At 42.8% G+C, this 20075-nt stretch overlaps 2 protein-coding genes and 2 pseudogenes across 3 annotated transcripts; 3 read left to right on the top strand and 1 right to left on the bottom strand.

Moving 5' to 3' along the window:
• Positions 1-335: 335 nt before the first annotated feature.
• Positions 336-2460, top strand: LOC111951702 (calcium homeostasis modulator protein 3-like; annotated as a pseudogene).
• Positions 2461-3079: 619 nt separating this feature from the next.
• On the top strand, positions 3080-5563 carry calhm2.1 (calcium homeostasis modulator family member 2, tandem duplicate 1). The gene is made up of 3 exons (XM_023969745.2): positions 3080-3285; positions 3620-4248; positions 4477-5563. Exons 2-3 carry the CDS (start codon positions 3703-3705, stop codon positions 4888-4890), a joined length of 960 nt encoding a protein of 319 aa, XP_023825513.1. The 5' UTR covers positions 3080-3285; positions 3620-3702; the 3' UTR covers positions 4891-5563.
• A 1070-nt stretch (positions 5564-6633) lies between these two features.
• Positions 6634-19390, top strand: LOC111951840 (RING finger protein 122). 2 transcript variants are annotated; one of them, XM_023970086.2, is made up of 6 exons: positions 6634-6721; positions 13469-13625; positions 15934-15976; positions 16387-16428; positions 16590-16672; positions 18637-19390. In XM_023970086.2, exons 2-6 carry the CDS (start codon positions 13516-13518, stop codon positions 18755-18757), a joined length of 399 nt encoding a protein of 132 aa, XP_023825854.1. In that variant the 5' UTR covers positions 6634-6721; positions 13469-13515; the 3' UTR covers positions 18758-19390. The 2 variants fall into 2 exon arrangements, with proteins under 2 accessions (XP_023825854.1, XP_023825853.1); XM_023970085.2 differs by lacking the exon at positions 6634-6721 and adding an exon at positions 6898-7409.
• On the bottom strand, positions 12049-12106 carry LOC111952092 (U7 small nuclear RNA; annotated as a pseudogene).
• Positions 19391-20075: the final 685 nt, after the last annotated feature.

Here is a 20075-nt window from a genome sequence, read left to right as displayed (position 1 = left end):
TCATTAGGAAAGTAGTGAAGTAAACGTCAAATATAAATAGTAAAGTWCAGATTTGACTTATAAATAGTGAAATACAGATATGACTTAAGTACTACTTTAAAGTATTTTTACTTAAGTACTTTACAKCCCTGGAAAATACTGGACCTGACAAGAGTACAGCAGTCATTAAAAGCACGTTCTGTCATTCAAAGGTCAGTCATTGTTAAACAGTGTTGAATTCGCTTGCACCTGCTCAGTAGGAGCTAGTGAACACACCCTCCATTCTCTCCTAAAGCCTCTGGTGTCAGGGTGCTCAGCCTTGCACACACATTACTGGGGTGTGGTCAAAGAGGACACTAACCTGGCTGGTGCATTTTCAACCTCTCTGCTCGGACTCTTTAGACTACCTCTAAAAAAGCACCAAAAAATACTAGTACGGAAGTGACATTTTGATTCAACACTGGAATTCAGTTGATTCTTTAGTAAGGACTATTTTGTGGTAGGGCAAATCTTACCTACTTGTTTTTAAAATATGGTGTTTACGGTTACTTTCGTACAGTATCTCTGTTCTAGTATCTATTTTGACAGTGTTAACCTAGTTGGACCACTTTACCGGGTCATTGTCATATGTGTCCCATAAGCCTTCGGTCTAACTAAACCATGGAACGTCTGAAGTTAGTTCTGCAGTATTTTCAGTCCAGCTCTGCATCTTACTGGCCCTCATCTGCATCGTACTGGCCCTGATCTGCATCGTACTGGCCCTAATCAGTGTGAACCTCTAAACCAGCTTTGACTTCAACTGCCCCTGTATTCCACAATATAACAAACTCTACGCACTGGGGGTGATGTTTGTCCCACCTTTAATATTCTTCTTCCTGGGAATCTTGGGCAATCGACACACAGGAATCATGATGGAAGAATGGTTGAGACCCATTGGGAAGAGAAGCAAAGATCATGCCATTGTCAAGTGAGTTTTCAAGTGCTGCTGTCAAACCACCTCATGTTCCTGTGTTTACTACCACCATTACCACTACCATCACAGCTTTTAGTCCAACAACTACAACTACTTCCTGTAATTATTGGGATGTTTTAACCCTCTGCAGGTACATGTTCTCTGCCATGATGCATAGGGCTCTACTGGCGCCAATGGTGTGGATTCTGGTCACTCTGCTGGATGGGAAAATCTTCATCTGTGCTTTCAGCATGAGTGTAGACCCCAAACCGTTCTCTGGTAGCTATAACCACAACACCTTTTAATGACAGTATAACCTTAACTAATAGCACTGACTGTATCTCTAACTCTGACTTTGACCCAAGCCCTCACCCAGAGTTAAACTAGTCTTGTCCAGTCTAGTCTTGTAACATTCTAACTTGGACTCAAACACTAACTTTACATTAGTTGTGCTCTATTTTTCCACAGGCATGCCCGACAACACTGGCCTGGACCTGGTCTAGCTCATGGCCAAGGTGCCTTGCGAGGAGGACATGGTCTTCAGGAATATCACATTCCGTAAAGCTGTTTCACACTACGTGCGCTGCTACTCTCAAGTGAGTGTACTCCCATTTTTAAATAACCCTGAAACTCATGTCTTTACTTTGCGTATTTGAGTTGATGTGTTTAATATTCAAATCGGCAAAAATGTGGTTGCACTGTTCAGGTAGGTAGGCTTTTGTTAGTCCCTTGTACACTCAAATCCTACTCCTAAATGCGGGGGTGTCCAAAACAATCGTACTGATGACTAATGTCCTCCATTCTCTATTCCGAATGCCAACGCTTTATACTATACTTCCCTGACAGGCGATTGGATGTTCTATCCTCCTCTTCTTCATTCTTTTGAGTGCACTGGGCCGTCTCATCAAGCCCTGCTTCAATGACCATGCCACCATCCTTCAGACACGCTTACTGGAGCAACTACCTGGACATCGAGCAGAAGCCCTTCGACTAGACGTGCGTGCTGCGGTTTTGCCCGCAAGTGCGTGGTGCAGTTCTTCAAGTGCGTGGTGCAGTTCTTCAAGTGCGTGGTGCAGTTCTTCAAGTGCGTGGTGCAGTTCTTCAAGTGCGTGGNCAAGTGCGTGGTGCAGTTCTTCAAGTGCGTGGTGCAGTTCTTCAAGTGCGTGGTGCAGTTCTTCAAGTGCGTGGTGCAGTTCTTCAAGTGCGTGGTGCAGTTCTTCGAGGGCATGCGGGAAGACGCAGTGCTAAGACTGCCTCTCTCACCCGAAGTCAGGTACAGGAGGAACGAAGATATGTTGGAAGAGGAGGAGGAGAGACTCCATGGGATTACCAAGCAGGAACAGATGGATCAGCTGCTTCAAACATGGTTCCAGTGTAAGCCTGAGCTGGATGTCACTAGAATGACCAACAGGCCTAGTGTGTGTCACCTGGGAGGACGACAATGGAAAAACCCTCTACTCAGACATTTAGATATGTGTGTGTGTGTGTGTGTGTGTGTGTGTGTGTGTGTGTGTGTGTGTGTGTGGTTGTGTGTGCTTTTATTGAGTTGTGTGTGTGTGTGTGTGTGTGTGTGATTGTGTAAATAGTACTTATTCGATTATTACTGTTTTCCATGGGCTGCATACTATACATTCAACACAATTATGTTTAAACTATTCATTAGAGAGTGGACCTAGAAACTATGTGCCTGGGGGTATTGGAATGTGCTGGGATTTAGACTGACTTGTTCTGCATAGTTCATTTTACATACTGCTCAACTCCATGGATATCAGACAGATGCAAATTAGAGATGGACTGAGTTATTCAACACTTTACATTATGCTATTTATTCTTCAAAAGGTACCTGGTACTAATGGTGATAGATTTAATGAAAGTGGGCAACTGTAATTAAAAGTAATTAATTGGTTACTACTGTGTAATTACCATTTTACCATACATGTGTTTTGGTAAACAACTGGTAATTTCTGTACTGTAAAATAAAGTGCAATTTGAATATTGTTTATATTTTATGTGTAGTTCCTTACATGTAGTCAGTTGCTCTGAGATAGTAGTCCGCTTGCAGCCACCATGTTGCTCTGTGATCATTCAACACATGTTTTCAGTTAAAAAAATAAACTTTTTTTCCACTGAGAGAGGAAACCGGAGGGCAGTTCCTGACGATGAGTCACTGAACATGCCCAGACCCCAGACAACACACACGAAGAGGAATGTTTCTCCCCCCGAACCTACCAGCATGGACTCTTTGGTACTTTAGGAAATCATATACCCATTTTTGCTTTTACTCACAGATTTTGTTTTTCAACCGTTCTACACAAAGAATGTACCTCAAATATCCTATCTCCCGGCTATAGAATGTAAGTTTGCATGACTTCATTGATTCCAGATTTTCTTCCCTGTTCTTTTCCTGTGGAATCACATGGCTTGTTTTAAGGCTTTAGCTCTACACAGAATGTGCTAGTATGAACCAATGCTAAAGTTATGCAGTTGATCTGCGTCAGTTTACCAGGAAATACATGTATAAACATAATTTTATGTTCTTCGATAAAATCAAATCCATTAGTCAATGAAGTAGGCATTCCCAGTTGTTGCAGCCTCAATTACCAATGCATAGAATGCTCTCATCACCAGATTATTTTACCGGGCAGCTTAGATTACAAAGATCTCATGTATCTCCCTCACTTTCTATAGCGTGACTCCCCAGTGTGCAAGCTCCAAAATAGGAAAACCCTCCATTGCTCTCCAGTGTCAGACAACACACCAAACATTTCAAAATGGCTGCTCTCATCACAGAGAACTTCAAGTTTGTCTCGCTCTTCTTCAAGAGCAAGGACGTAATGATCTTCAATGGCCTGATAGCCCTGGGCACGGTGGCCAGTCAGACCATGTACAACATATTTGCCTTCGACTGCCCGTGCTCCTCCGGGCGGAACTATCTCTATGGCCTGGCAGCCATCGGGGTGCCCGCCCTGGCATTCTACCTCGTTGGCATCATGCTGAATAAGAGTACCTGGGATCTGGTGTCTGAGTGCCGCCTCAGGAGGTGCCGGAAACTATCGGGGGCGGCTGCCTTCGCCGTCCTGGGCACTATCATTGGCAGAGCGGCCGTGGCTCCCGTGACGTGGGCTGTCATCTCACTGTTACGTGGGGAGGCCTATGTCTGTGCCCTCAGTGAGTTTGTGGACCCTTCAACCTTGGAGGGTTTTCCCTCTGGACAGGGTTTAGAGGTCATGGCCAGGTTTCCCTGTAAGGCCACGGTCCCACAGGAGATGCAGGGATTTTGGGCGGAGATTGAACGCCGGCTGAAGTATGAGTCTCAGGTATTTAATTTGATCTAAATCCACTATTCCATTTTCTTTTCCTGTGTGTTTGATAACACTATGTTTGTGGCATTATAGTTGGTGGAAAGAGGAAGTACAAATTCAAATGATTTATCCCGGTGTCATTACATTAAAAGGCTTATCATTGCCCTTATGTTTCCTGAATTCCTTTCTTGGCTGTTCGGCTTCTCTTCCTGTGGTGACTTATCATGGTGTTGTTCCTTTCAGCTGCTAGGGTGGCTGATGGTGGCGGGGATGGCAGTGGTTCTGTTCCTCCTGCTGTGCATGAAGCGCTGCTGCTCTCCCCTGGGCTACCAACAGGAGGCGTACTGGTCCCAGTTCCGCTCCAACGAGCACGACCTCTTCCAGCGCACGGCCGACGTGCACACCCGTATCCTGGCTGTTGAGAGTGTGAAGAGCTACTTTGGCTTCGTGGCCCTGGAAAAAGAGGAGAAACAGCAGCTGGAGGAGCACCAGAGTGCCAACCCCATCTCTAGTACAGAGTGGAACCGGATCACTGGGATCTGCTTGTACAGAGAGAAAAAGGGATTGCCCCTCTATAGCCGCCTCAACAAGTGGGCTCAGTACAGTGTGGAGAACAACATAGACGCCATGGAGAAAGAGATGGACACTCTGAGCTGACTGGCACTGGACACCCCAGTGTTCTTCAGCCATGATCCTGGGAACCCACTGGGAGTGCAGGCTTTTGTTCCAGCCCAGCACTGACACATTCAACTAATTAACTTAATAGTCAAGTCCTTGATTAGTTGAAAGAATCAGGTGTGTAAGCACAGGGCTGGAGCAAAAGCATGCCCACCTGATGTGTCCCCGGGACCAGGGTTGAAGAACACTGACCTAGGTAGATTCGTCTTTTACTTGTATTATCCCACATTTATATTTATAACACCCTTCGGCTAGTGATGGCACATGATAACTATTGGAAGTAAATTGGAATGGACTCAAGTATGGATTGAACTAATGTTCCCAACGTTACACTGTCATTGTTCCCCATTTACTTCTGTTCTCTTCCACTTTTCAAATGGTTGTAATGGTTGATAAAGGACGATAGTATTTTTTCTGAGTTTGTGTTTACATGCTTATTGTGTCTAGTTCAGTGTCCATGTTTAACAGAACATTTTATGCAGGTGTTTTACCCTCCCTCTCAATAAGAGACAAGCTCTCAGACTAGATGGCCTGTTACTGTAAAATCCTGCACTTCCAAACACCAGCTCGTAGACAGAGCACCGTTTTCTCTGTCAGGATTCAGTTCTGTTGCTTTTTATTTCGTAATTTTCCATAAAAACAACCTATTATTCCTGTCGTCCTGAGTATCTCTAAGATGGTCGCTAAATTTGTCTGTCTCTGTCTGTCTGTGTGTGTGTGTTTATCTGCTTGTCTGTCTGACTCAGATTCACTGGCTGCCTGATTGTCCGACTGTCAAACCTATCTGAATGTCTGCTTATCTGTATAGGACAGTTATCTGAACTCATCATGAGAGGCCTCAGTTGCTCACGGGCTGAGTACCCACATGCCCTCCCCACCTCCCGGGCCATCCCTGGTCTAGAAGCTGTTCATGTGTACCTATCTGTTTGCCTGTTTGTCCTCATGTCTGTCTGTCTGTCTATGTTACCATGGTCGAGTTCCTGCCCAACTGCATTGCATCAACCAAAAGTTGCGTGCCACCACTGCCACGTCATTGACTGTGCAGTAAAGCATCAGATTGCTATATCGTATGATGTGGTTAGCTGATATGTTGAATATGTATCCATGCGTTGTAAGCTCTGGCATGGCGTCTGCAATGTAGTCGGCCAGGAACTCAACCCATTTGTCTGCCTGCTGTCTGCCTGCTTGCCTTTCTGCCTGTCTGCCTATATGGCTCCTGCTCTGTTGTCGCCTAGTAATAGCTTATAGCTGGAAAGAGGGCTGGGGGGGGGGGGGAAAAAAGAGAGGGAAAGTGAGCAAGGCAGAGAGAAAGGAGGGGGCGGGTGAAAGCAGAGCTGTGATGCAGACAGCGAATCACATGGGCAGGGATATGTTTACAAACTGAGCTGAGGAGGCGTGCTCACTAGCTCCATTATGAGGAAGCAGGACTGAGAGCCAAGAGAGAAAAAGAGAGACTGGGACCAGAGGAGAGTTGCTGCCTGGGTTAAACTTAGCAGTGTTAGGCTCATTTTCTCTCTCTCTTTTTTTCACCTCCTCTTTGTCTGTTTTGAAGGAGGGGGGGAGCAGATGGCTGGGGCTGACAGAGCAGAGAGCACAACGCCAGCGCGGGCATGAGGAGCTGCTTTCACAGGAACACTGGGCGCTGCAGGGAGCCATTCACGTCTTTCCTTTGTTTCCCATAATTGGCAGAGGCAGGTTTTAACAGCAAGAGAGGAAATCTATGTCGAGAGGAAGGAGGAAGGAGGAGGCAGAGAGAAAGAGAGAGAAGGAGAGTAAAACCGAGGACTTCAGAGGAGCAGGGGAGGTAGGGGTAAGCCTTGTGACAATGTTTCTCTCCTTTTGGACTATTAACAATGACATTGATGTGTCTTTAACCTGCCAGGTTTGGATGTTTATATCCTAATATAAACAACGCTATGATCCGGATATCTTGTTGTTTATTTGAAGAGTGGAGCCATTGCAATTCGGCTATATTTGATTCCACAATACCTTTTCACACTTGTTTTGAGCTTGATTTTTGATTGAAAAAAGTAGCTATCAATTCCTGATGACATTGTTGCTTGATTATTCGCATCATGCTTACCTAAATCATCACAAAGGAGAGTGGATTTCAACAATGAGTGACTTGTTTTTGTAATGTTTTACTGGAAAACAGACCATCATCCACAATAGAGCTTCTTGAGGAACTGAGAGTTTTATCCCAAAGGGATTGACTCATAGTCTACAAACACAACAAGGTTTGAGTAATCAGTCCTTTTCATTGGGGACAGAAGAGTTTGGACTCACGTCATTGTCTGGAAGACAGTGACTTATCTGGGGACAATCTCCTCGATCGGTCTGCACCCCAACAAACAAAGATCTAGGACTGGTTGTGACTGCAGACACAGTGACCCTAGTGGCCGTGAGTGACTTCAGACATTTTGACCCCAATCCACTGATTCCCTGGGTCTCTGGCCATCTGGAAGCTGGTTTCATGCACCCTGTCCGGTGGTGTAACGGTGAGTATGTCCTTCCAATGTTTAGTCGCGTAACAATGACCTTTGTGTTTGTGGTGTAACAATGCATTGTCACATTACAATTGGTTTACATCTGAGTGGATACGACTCTTATGGTCCTGCCTGTTTTGTGTCCCTTTCTTTTAACGCTGAGCCCTAAACACTCTCCCAGATATTATGTGTTCACAGAGTGGCCTACCTCTTAGAGCTTGACTATCAATGATTTACTAACATCCTCCTAAGATTACAAATGCCCCCCACCCCTCTAACCCAAACCCAGCACTCCACCCCCCTCAGAGACAGAGCCGGTGGAATGGCCCTTCTGGCCTGACCTTCACACAGGCAAAGAGGGACCTTTGACCCAGAAAGTACTCTTCTCATTGTGGGACTATGGGTGGCATTAGACCTTAGGGTTGCTTAACATTCTCTCCCTAGATAGTTCTGATGATGACGGTCTGAAATGGCTGCATGGACTGAAAGTACCCAATTCCCCATCTCCCCTCAGACCCACACAGCACATACACACACACACACAACGCAGCACGCACGCACGCACGCACGCACGCACGCACGCACGCACGCACGCACACACACACACACAACACACACACACACACACACACACACCACACCACACACACACACACGTCTAAACGTCTGAGTAGAGGGTTTTTCCATTGTGTCCTCCCAGGTGACACACACTCTAGGCCTGTAGGCCATTCTAGTGACATCCAGCTCTCTCTCTCTCACACACACACACACACACACACACACACACACACACACACACACACACACACACACACACACACACACACACACACACACACACACACACACACACACACACACACACACACACACACACACACACACAACACACACACCACACACACACACAGCAAACACAGCACACACACAGACAGACAGTAAAATGATTCATGCCAAGTGTTGACCAGCATGCACCTGTAAAGAAACTAACTGTGAGAACTGTTAGAACCCCCTGGATTGATGATGAATTGAAGCATTTTATGGTTCAAATAAATTATGCAAAGGAGGTGGCAAACAAATCAGACTGCTCAGTGGATTGGTTGACATACTCTAAATTGAGAAAAGTTGTGACTAAACTTAACAAAAAGAATAATAAATGATATTACCGAACAAAGATAAATGACATAAAACACAATGTAAAAAAACTTTGGAGTACCTTAAATGATATCATGGGCAGAAAACCGAATTCATCTCCATCGTTCATTGAAGTTGATGGGTCATTTATAACAAAACCTTTCGATTTTGCCAATCATTTCGATGCCTATTTTACTAGTAAAGTGGAAAAACTTAGAAGTGAAATGACAACATTGAATAGTGAACTATCATATTAAGATCTAATAATGAAATAGAAGGAATGCTGGTCAAGTTATTGTGGGAGAGGTGGAAAAACTATTGTTATCCATCAATAATGATAAGCCACCAGGTATAGACAACCTTGTTGGGAAACTATTGAGAATGCTAGCAGACTATATTGCCACGCATATTTGCTATGTCTTTAACCAAAGCCTAAAAGGAGTGTGTCTGTCCACAGGCATGGAAGGAAGCTAAATTAATTCCTTTGTCTAAAAATAGTAAAGCACCCTTTGCTGGTGCTAACAGCCACACAATCAGTGTGCTGCCTGATCTGAACTTGTACTGCACTAACTTAGATGTTAGATGATTGATGGATAGTTGGAGCTGTATTGTTAGATTTCAGTGCAACCTTTGATGTTATTGATCATAAACTGTTATTGAAAAAACTCACTTGCTAACAGGAAGTCCCATTGAGACCAAGGTCTCCTTTACAAGGGTGCCCTGCATTTTACAATTTACACATTTTATAGAATACAAGCAACAGTTAAAATACACAAAAATACACAAAAATCTCAAATACAATCATAGATATCATCTACATCTCTCAGCTACCAGGTCTTCAATAACTACCCTAAACTGCCTGAGCTACAAAACATTTAATTTCAACAAGATCTGCAGATTGTTCCAGCAGTGGGGTGCATCAAAACGAAAAGCGGATCTACATCACCTGCCATCACATGGTTGGAGAGTTATTTATCCAATAGAACCCAGCGAGTGTTCTTCAATGGAAGCTTCTCTAACATCAGATATGTACAGTGAGGTGTCCTTCAGGGCAGTTGCCTTGGGCCATTACTCTTCTCTATTTTTACAAATTATTCCACACTACATGTCAGCAGAACCTCAACTGGAGTTGTATATTAAAGGGTGTGACTATTGAGCAAGTTGAGGAAGCTAAACTCCTAGATATAACATTGGATGGTCAATTATCATGGTCAAGACATATTGACATACAGTTCAAGTCAGAAGTTTACATACACTTAGGTTGGAGTCATTACGACTAGTTTTTCAACCACTCGACACATTTCTTGTTAACAAACTATAGCTTTGGCAAATCTACTTTGTGCATGACACAAGTAATTTTTCCAACAATCGTTTACAGACAGATTATTTCACGTATAATTCACTGTATCACAATTTCAGTGGGTCAGAAGTTTACATACACTAAGTTGACTGTGCCTTTAAACAGCCTGGAAAATTCCAGAATATGATGTCATGGCTTTCGAAGCTTCTGATATGCTATTTGACATAATGTGAGTCAATTGGAGGTGTACCTGTGGATGTATTTCAAGGCCTACCTTCAAACTCAGTGCCACTTTGCTTGACATCATGGGAAAATCAAAAGATATCAGCAATTTCCAAACGCCTGAAGGTAACACATTCATCTGTACAAACAATAGTACGCAAGTATAAACACCATTGGACCACGCAGCCGCCATACCGCTCAGGAAGGAGACGCTTTCTGTCTCCCTTTCTGTCTCCCAAAGTGCAAATCAATCCCAGAACAACAGCAAAAGACCTTGTGAAGATGCTGGAGGAAACATGTACAAAAGAATCTATATCCACAGTAAAACGAGTCCTATATCGACATAACCTGAAAGGCCGCTCAGCAAAGAAGAAGCCACTGCTCCAAAACCGCCACAAAGATCATACTTTTTGGAGAAATGTCCTTCGGTCTGATGAAACAAAAATAGAACTGTTTGGCCATAATGTCCATTGTTATGTTTGGAAGAAAAAGGGGGATGCTTGCAAGCCGAAGAACACCATCCCAACCATAAGGCATGGGGTTGGCAGCATCATGTTGTGAGGGTGCTTTGTTGCAGGAGGGACTGGTGCACTTCACAAAATAGATGTCATCATGAGGAAGGACAATTATGTGGATATATTGAAGCAACATCTCCAGACATCCGTCAGGAAGTTAAAGCTTGGTCGCAAATGGGTCTTCCAAATGGACAATGAACCCAAGCATACTTCCAAAGTTGTGGCAAAATGGCTTAAGGACAACAAAGTCAAGGTATTGGAGTGGCCATCACAAAGCCCTGACCTCAATCCTATAATAATTTCTGGGCAGAACTGAAAAAGCGTGTGCGAGCAAGGAGGCCTACAAACCTGACTCAGTTACACCAGCTCTGCCAGGAGGAATGGGCCAAAATTCACCCAACTTATTGTGGGAAGCTTGTGGAAGGCTACCCGAAACGTTTGAACCAAGTTCAACAATTTAAAAGCAATGCTACCAATTACTAATTGAGTGTATGTAAACTTCAGACCCACTGGGAATGTGATGAAAGAAATAAAAGCTGAAATAAATCATTCTCTCTACTATTATTCTGACATTTCACATTCTTAAAATAAAGTGGTGATCCTAACTGACCTAAGACAGGGAATTTTTACTAGGATTAAATGTTAGGGATTGTGAAAAACTGAGTTTAAATGTATTTGGCTAAGGTGTATGTAAACTTCCAACTTCAACTGTAGTTGTTGTGAAGATGGGGGAGAGGTATGTACTGTATGTTATAAAAAATATGTTATGTGTTTTTGACACAAACATCAATTTTACTAGTTGTTCAGGCTCTGGTCTTGTCCCATCTTGATTACTGTCCAGTAATATGGTCAAGTGCAGCACAGACAGACCTAGCAAAGCTGCAGCTGGCTCAAAACAGAGCAGCACGCCTTGCTCTTAAAGGAAAACTCCACCCAAAAACGATATTTTGGTATTTGTTTCATTAGTCCATTGTTGATATATTCCCAAACTGTTTTGCATGTCAGCAATGAAGCATTCAAGATGCATAGCCCACAAGACATGCCACCAGGGGTCTCCTCAAAGTTCCCAAGCAAAAATTTCTAAAAACATGTTTTTACTTTTCATTATGGGGTATTGTGCGTTGAAGGGTTAGAGAAAAAAAATCTATTTAATCCATTTTGAATTCAGACTGTAACAACAAAATGTGGATTAAGGAAAGAGGTATGAATACTTTCTGAATGCACTATACACACACTCACATCCCTAGGCCAACGAACAATCCACATGAAAAAAGACTATAGTATAATATGGTATAAAGACTGTAGTGTTGCTATCTTTATATATGATAATATTCACTGTAGTGTTTTGGTGGACTTTACTGCACTGTAGTGTTTTTACAGACGTGACTGTAGTATTTACTATAGTGTTTTCGCAGACATGACTGTAGTATACTGTAGTATTTACTATAGTGTTTCTGTTTTACTATATTTGACATAGAAGTGGGGCCTTTCTCCTTAATGAAACCTACTGGACAAATACTACAAGAGCAAATGTACCATAACCTGTTGGGAACATAATTTATGGTCTATACTTGGCATGTAGGTTTCTTACTAATGGGTGGCACAAATTGGGATATGGGGGCGGGGATTGGGAGCGGTATATGCAAATCAAATACTGTAGTATTACTATAATTTAAACATTTTTGTGTTTTTGTGGACACTAGTGCTTTTGCAGACATTACTGTAGTATTTACTATAGTATTCTACAGTATACTATAAAATGAGTTAGTAAGTACTACACATGATCTATGGATACTATAGTGTGTAGTATAGTATTCTACAGTATACTACAAAATTATATAGTAAGTACTACACATGATTGAGGGATACTACAGTGTGGAGTATAGTATTCTACAGTATACTACAGTTTACAAACATCAACTGTACTAGTAAGTTCTATAGTATTCTATAATAAACTGTAGTATTTTTGTTTGTGGGATGTGTAACACATTCCAGTCCAACAAAAAGAAGGTTGTTATTCCTATGTAATTGCTTTTAGATGTTTAATTATAGGGATAGAGTTTGTGTTTAAAGGACCATGAATGGAGAGAATATGTGCTTGTGGAATATTTCTGTGCTGGAGACATTGGTTATGGAAATGTTTCGTAACAGATTAGCCTCCAAGGAATGTTACTAAAGTGTTTTTCTTGTTGTCATTATGGAGTGCCTGGCTGCTGGGGTGGCCTTCAGACATGGGACACACACACACACATCACACACACAGGCCTTAATGGGGGAGCTGGTCCAACACACACCCCACTCCCACTGACAGTGCACTTTTCAGTTGAAGTAACTTAGTACTTTGTGTAAAGTTTGTGCAACTCAATGAAGTTCAACAATGGAAGTAGTGTTACATTGATATTTGAAACAAGAAGCTGCTGAGTGGCTAACAGTATGCAATATGCATGCCCAGCCTTGGGAGCACACATGCAATGAGATTAACCAGGAGTCCAATGCTGGCCAGACAGACAATGTGCAGCCTACTTCACAGTATAAAATAATACAAAACATTTATGCTAATAAGACATTCCAAATTCCACATTTCATTTGATTCAGTCTGTTTCAGATGTAAAACATCCTCTGTGCACTTAGTAGATGAACACACCAACACACACACACCACTTACTGTTTTGAAATGCCACATGTAAAACATACTAATTCCTCCAATGTAAAACCTCCTCTCTACATTTGAAATGAAACACACAAGTCACTGAAACGTGCTTCAGAATCCATTATTGAGAATGACGCACGCACTGAACTCCTCTTGTCTTTTGTGTGTGAGGACAGAGGGGCCTGTAGAGTTTGGTCAAGTAGACTCAAGGCTCTCTGTCTTCTTCCTCTCTCTGTCTTCCTCCTCTCAGGATGTCTGTGCGGTTTAAGATCGCAGATCTCAGACCCTTACGGCAAGATGCCATCGGAAGATATCTACAACCTGCCCCTCAACGTGTACGTCATCATCCTGGGCATCGGCCTCTTCATCTTCATGCTCAGCCTGATCTTCTGCTGCTACATGTTCAGGTGAGGCTTACTGCACGGCAGTGATCACCTACACTCTTGGGAAAAAAGGGTTCAATAAAGGTTCTACGGTTGTCCCCAGATGAGAACCCCTTTTGTTTCCAGGTAAAACCCGTTTTTGGTTCCAGGTAGAACCATTTGGGTTCCATGTAGACCCTCTGTGGAAAGGGCTCTACAGGGAACCCAAACAGTTCTACCTGGAACCAAAATAGTTCCAGCTGGAGCCAACAAGGGTTCTCCTATGGGGACAGCCGGAGAACCCGTGTAGGTTCTACAACACCTTTTTTCTAAGACTGTAGGGGCAATATCATTAAGCAAGGTCAATGACTTATGGGTTTGGTACTCTCATTTTACATTTACATTTAAGTCATTTAGCAGACGCTCTTATCCAGAGCGACTTACAAATTGGAAAGTTCATACATATTCATCCTGTTCCCCCCGTGGGGAATGAACCCACAACCCTGGCGTTGCAAGCGCCATGCTCTACCAACTGAGCCACACGGGACCTCTCAGTAACCCATAGTCAGCTGTAGCTTTCTTTATAGACCACAACGTAAAATAACTTCTTTGGGAAGTACAACCCTGAGGCTGACACAATTATTATTATTTTATTTTACCTTTATTTAACTAGGCAAGTCAGTTAAGAACAAATTCTTATTTTCAATGACGGCCTAGGAACAGTGGGTTAACTGCCTTGTTCAGGGGCAGAACGACAGATTWTTACCTTGTCCGCTCGGGGATTCAATTTTGCAACCTTTCGGTTACTAGTCCAACGCTCAAACTACTAGGCTACCTGCCGCCCCAATCAGGTAGTACAATAGGTTTTAAACGACAATGTGATCAATACTAGGTGTTGAACAACCTCATGACATCATCAGCTGCCAGGATTTTTGCTAAGACTGTGTTTCCACCTGGAGCAAAATGTGTTTTTTGGCCAAATCTGAGGCAATGTTTTCTACACTTTCTTGTTGTCCAGATAAAGAACCAAGAAGACATACGGAAATTTGCTCCTGATCAAGTGCTTTGCAGCTGTAGCACAGCTAAGTGTAGACACATTGTGACTTGCATTTGACATTCATGTGAATACTATAGGGAAAACTGGTCTCCATGCCGACACATTGGGCAAGATGAGACATGATATGATAGAGAGATGAGATACCCTGAAGAAAAATATAAAAGCAACATGCAACAATTTCTAATATTTTACTGAGTTACAGTTTATAGAAGGAAATCAATCAATTGAAATCTAATCTATGGATGTCACAACTATGAATACAGATATGCATCTGTTGGTCACAGATACGTTAAAAAAGGTAGGAGCGTGGATCAGAAAACCAGTCAGTATCTGGTGTGACCACCATTTGCATCATGCAGAGRGACACATCTCCTTCACACAGGCTGTCGATTGTGGCCTGTGGAATATTGTCCCACTCCTCTTCAATATTGGTGGAAACTGGAATATACTGTCGTACACGTCGATCCAGAGCATTCCAAACATGCTCAATGGGTGACATGTCTGGTGAGTATGCAGGCCATGGAAGAACTGGGATATTTTCAGATCCTTGCGATATGGGGCTGTGCATTATCATGTTGAAACATGAGGTGATGGTGGCGGATGGAAGGCACGACAATGGGCCTCAGGATCTCCTCACAGTATCTCTGTGCATTCAAATTGGCATTGGTAAAATACAATTGTGTTCATTGTCCGTAGCTTATGCCTGCCCATACCATAACCCCACCACCACCATGGGGCACTGTTCACAACGTTGACATCAGCAAACTGCTCACCCCCACGACGCCATACACGTGGTCTGCAGTTGTGAGGCCAGTTGGACGTACTGCCAAACTCTCTAAAACGATGCTGCATGTGGCTTATGGTAGAGAAATAAATGTAAAATTATCTCGTAACAGCTCTGTTAGACATTCCTGCAGTCAGCATGCCAATTGCACACTCCCTCAACTTGAGACATCTATAGCATTGTGTTGTGTGACAAAAGTGCACATTTTAGAGTGGCCTTTTATTGTCCCCAGCACAAGCTGCACCTGTTTAATGATCATCCTGTTTAATCAGCTTCTTGATATGCCACACCTGTCAGGTAGATGGATTATATTGGCAAAGGAGAAATGCTCACTAACAGGGATGTAAACAAATTTGTGCACKAAATTGGATGGAACATATGGAACATTTCAGCTCATGTAACATGGGACCTACGCTTTACATGTTGCATTTATATTTTCATACCAGATCAATCTAATATGGAATTATGTCAAAAATAATTTTAGAAAATCCCTTTTTATAATTATGTTTCAGGTTAAGGCGACAAGGCACAAGGGAGCAATACGGATATAATGAGGTAATTTCATCTTGTTACAATAAAAACCTTTTTTGTAAAAATGTTTTTTATTTAACCTTTATTTAACTAGGCAAGTCAGTTAAGAACAAATTCTTATTTACAATGAGGGCCTAACCCGGCCAAACCCGGACGACTCTGGGCTAATTGTGCGCCACCCTATGGGACTCCCAAACACGGCTGGATGTGATACAGCCTGGATTTGTTTTGTAGTGTCAGACATACAGACACTAAATAAAACTTTTCAAAAAACTTGTACATTTCTCAATTCGTGATGGCTTTGATCTTTTGCTTCTTGGCATCTTTGGATCGGCAGATGTTGTATTTATATTCATTTATAAAGCTGTTCTTTTGTTTTTATTTTATTGTATAAAATAGTTTCCTCTGACATATATATGCATCTTTGTTTCTAGGTTGTTTTGAAAGGAGCAGGAAAGAAACTGAGTCTTCTTGGAGTAAGTTGATTTCATTGGTCCAGCTATGCACTTTACAAATAAGAACATTTTGTTTCAGCAGGGGGATAGAATATTGGCCTTGGCATTAGAGGGTTATGGTGGGGAGTGAAGAGAGTTGTTTTTTGAAGGAGTGTTGACGTGATCTCTTTCCCATCCCACAGCAGACATGTGCAGTGTGCTTAGAAGAGTTCAAAAGCAGAGACGAACTTGGAGTGTGTCCCTGCTCACATGCCTTCCACAAGAAGTAAGTCCCTTCCCACAGTCTTGGCTTTGATGGCATGAAGTGAACAGCTGAATGTATACTCAGAAGGAAGACATCAAAAGCAATGAAACAATAAAATTGTAATGTAAAAAAACAGAGATGAAAACCATGATAAAGTGTCAAAGTGACAGGCATTTACTGTCTGTGTGACTTTGTCATTTGAATATATAAGCCTGTTTACCCCTAACGCAAGCCATCWGCCTCTCCTGAGTCCAGGGGTGTCAAACATAAGCAAGCCCATTCAATTTGGCCCGCGTGTGTTTTGAGATTAACATTTTTTATTGAGTGTGTAACAATTGCCCGAAATGAGCATAAAAAAATCCCAAAACAATTTCTTTCAAATTTCGACGCTGATCAAATCAAATCAAATTTATTTATATAGCCCTTCTTACATCAGCTGATATCTCAAAGTGCTGTACAGAAACCCAGCCTAAAACCCCAAACAGCAAGCAATGCAGGTGTAGAAGCACGGTGGCTAGGAAAAACTCCCTAGAAAGGCCAAAACCTAGGAAGAAACCTAGAGAGGAACCAGGCTATGAGGGGTGGCCAGTCCTCTTCTGGCTGTGCCGGGTGGAGATTATAACAGAACATGGCCAAGATGTTCAAATGTTCATAAATGACCAGCATGGTCAAATAATAATAATCACAGTAGTTGTCGAGGGTGCAGCAAGTCAGCACCTCGGGAGTAAATGTCAGTTGGCTTTCATAGCCGATCATTAAGAGTATCTCTACCGCTCCTGCGGTCTCGAGAGAGAGTTGAAAACAGCAGGTCTGGGACAGGTAGCACATCCGGTGAACAGGTCAGGGTTCCATAGCCGCAGGCAGAACAGTTGAAACTGGAGCAGCAGCACGGCCAGGTGGACTGGGGACAGCAAGGAGTCATCATGTCGGGTAGTCCTGAGGCATGGTCCTAGGGCTCAGGTCCTCCGAATTAGAGAGAGCATACTTAAATTCACACAGGACACCGGATAAGACAGGAGAAGTACTCCAGATATAACAAACTGACCCTAGCCCCCCGACACATAAACTACTGCAGCATAAATACTGGAGGCTGAGACAGGAGGGGTCAGGAGACACTGTGGCCCCATCCGATGATACCTCCGGACAGGGCCAAACAGGAAGGATATAACCCCACCCACTTTGCCAAAGCACAGCCCCCACACCACTAGAGGGATATCTTCAACCACCAACTTACCATCCTGAGACAAGGCCGAGTATAGCCCGATGAAATATAACACATTTTCAGTGCCGCCTCATTGAAAAATGAATGTGGACCCAGGGGCAAAATGAGTTTGACACCCCTGCCCTAGTCTAATGACTTCTCTCAGAGGATTGTTTGACATGTTAGTAGCCAATGGCCTATATAGTAATTTGCAGGGTGGTGTGTACAGTTTAACCTTCACTGAATTGTTATATTATTAACTGTCTACAGTGTTGTTACAATGTGCAAATAGTAGAAGTACAGATGGCAAGGGGAAATAAGTAACCAGATAAATATAGGTTTTATTTACTTTGGTGTTTGTGCTCCATCGGTTGCCCTTTTCTTATCGCAACAGGTCACAGGTCACACATATTGCTGCGATGATCGCACACTGCGGTATTTCACCCAACAGATAAGGGAGCTTATCAATATTTGATTTGTTTTCAAATTCTTTATGGATCCTAGAAATCTGAGGGAAATATGTGTGTCTCATATCCTCATACATTTGTCCGAAGGTGCAGCTCAGTTTCCACCACGTTTTGTGGGCATTGGGCACACATTTCTTCTCTTGAGAACCAGGTCTGCCGATGGCGGCCTCTCCCAATAGCAAGGCTATGCTCACTGTTTGTACATTGTAAATATTTTCCTCTGTTTTCTGTCAGTCTCTTTCTCTTTCTCTCTCTCTCTTGCTCTCTCTCTCTGTATGTCTATAATATAATACCTTCCCCGCTCTGCCCCCACGCAGGTGTCTGTTAAAATGGCTGGAGATCCGCAGTGTCTGCCCTATGTGCAACAAACCTATCTGCCGTTTACAGCCAGACCCCCCACAGGGCACAGAGGGGCCCCAGAGCCCAATGGAGGTGTGAGAGGAGAGAAGGACCCCACCACAGCACCTCAACACCACTAACTACAGTCCCAACCTGCCTCTCCCAGACCGCCCGACCCCTAAAAATCACACCCTGGTCCAGGTGAAGGGAATCAGGCATTCCATCCTGACCTCTCCCATATATCCCTATCCTAGTTCTGACAGACTATTTAAATCAACTCCACTCTTTAAAGGTGTTAGAGCCCTGCATGTGTGTGTGAGATAAGACTTTAAAGTGGAACTCATAGAACAATATTGGGGGACAAACTGACAAACTGTGAATACCCTCCATCCCATGTTGCCAATTGAAGATGTGTGTCCACTCTGGTGTCCACTCTGATTGGTCGATGAGTAACATAGGACCTGGATGGAGGTGACACCCACATACTACGCCCATAGCTGCCAATATGGGCCTATGAAGTATCCAGCTATGACATAGGGTACAGTGACCCTGTCTCGAAATAACACATCAGGGTCATTCTTGATTTGCAGTGCCTTTTGGGCATGGCATTTTGGAAGACATTTGCTTAATTTTTGTTTAATTGTTTTTATTTAAATGTATTTGGGTACATCCCATTCTAAATAAATGAATATGGCCGATTAATGACTTTAAATAATTTTGACGATAACCTTGTGCCACCACTAGGAGTAGTAACACCAATGATGCCATTATCGTATGTCAGAAAGTGCAACCATTCTGCCTGCACTGTCGGTTGAGGGATGAGCATCGCGTAGGAGTGACCCACCTGTCGGAAGACAATGCAATGTTGGTAATACAAATGACACATTTTTTGTAATTGAGGATTTTCTTAAATGGAGACCACAGCTGCTCAAATCTAATGTCATTAACCCTTAATTTACTCAAGTTATATGATTAATCGCTCARAATGTAATTTCTCTTCATTTAAATTGATTAGCCTAACACTAATGCCACTTTATTTAGACACACCATATTATAACACTCTAAAAGGGTGTGAATAGCTAACAACTTTCTTTAATATAGACTACTCCTCAGAGAAGAGTTTTTCCTGGAGGGGAATGCTCAAGGTCCTTGTATATCTTTTGTGTAATGAGTAATCTCAGAAACCCAGAACTAAAATCTTACGTAATTGRGTCAGATGCTCGATTAGATTCTGGAGGAGAGGTATGAGGAAAGATACTAACACGACTAGCGAAGTCTCTTTAAACAATGCATTAAAGATACAGTTTTGCAGTAGAAAGGACTMGCATTKTGTTTTATCATTAATAAACAGTTCAATGTAAACAAAAAATGTGTATGATGTGTAACTATTTGTCATAAAGTGTTTTTCATGGTTGAA

This window comes from Salvelinus sp. IW2-2015, linkage group LG25 (genome assembly GCF_002910315.2).
Source record: "Salvelinus sp. IW2-2015 linkage group LG25, ASM291031v2, whole genome shotgun sequence".
In the NCBI taxonomy this organism is placed as follows: domain Eukaryota; kingdom Metazoa; phylum Chordata; class Actinopteri; order Salmoniformes; family Salmonidae; genus Salvelinus; species Salvelinus sp. IW2-2015.
Note: the sequence above shows the minus strand (reverse complement) of the source record. Positions and strands in the feature narration are given on the sequence as shown.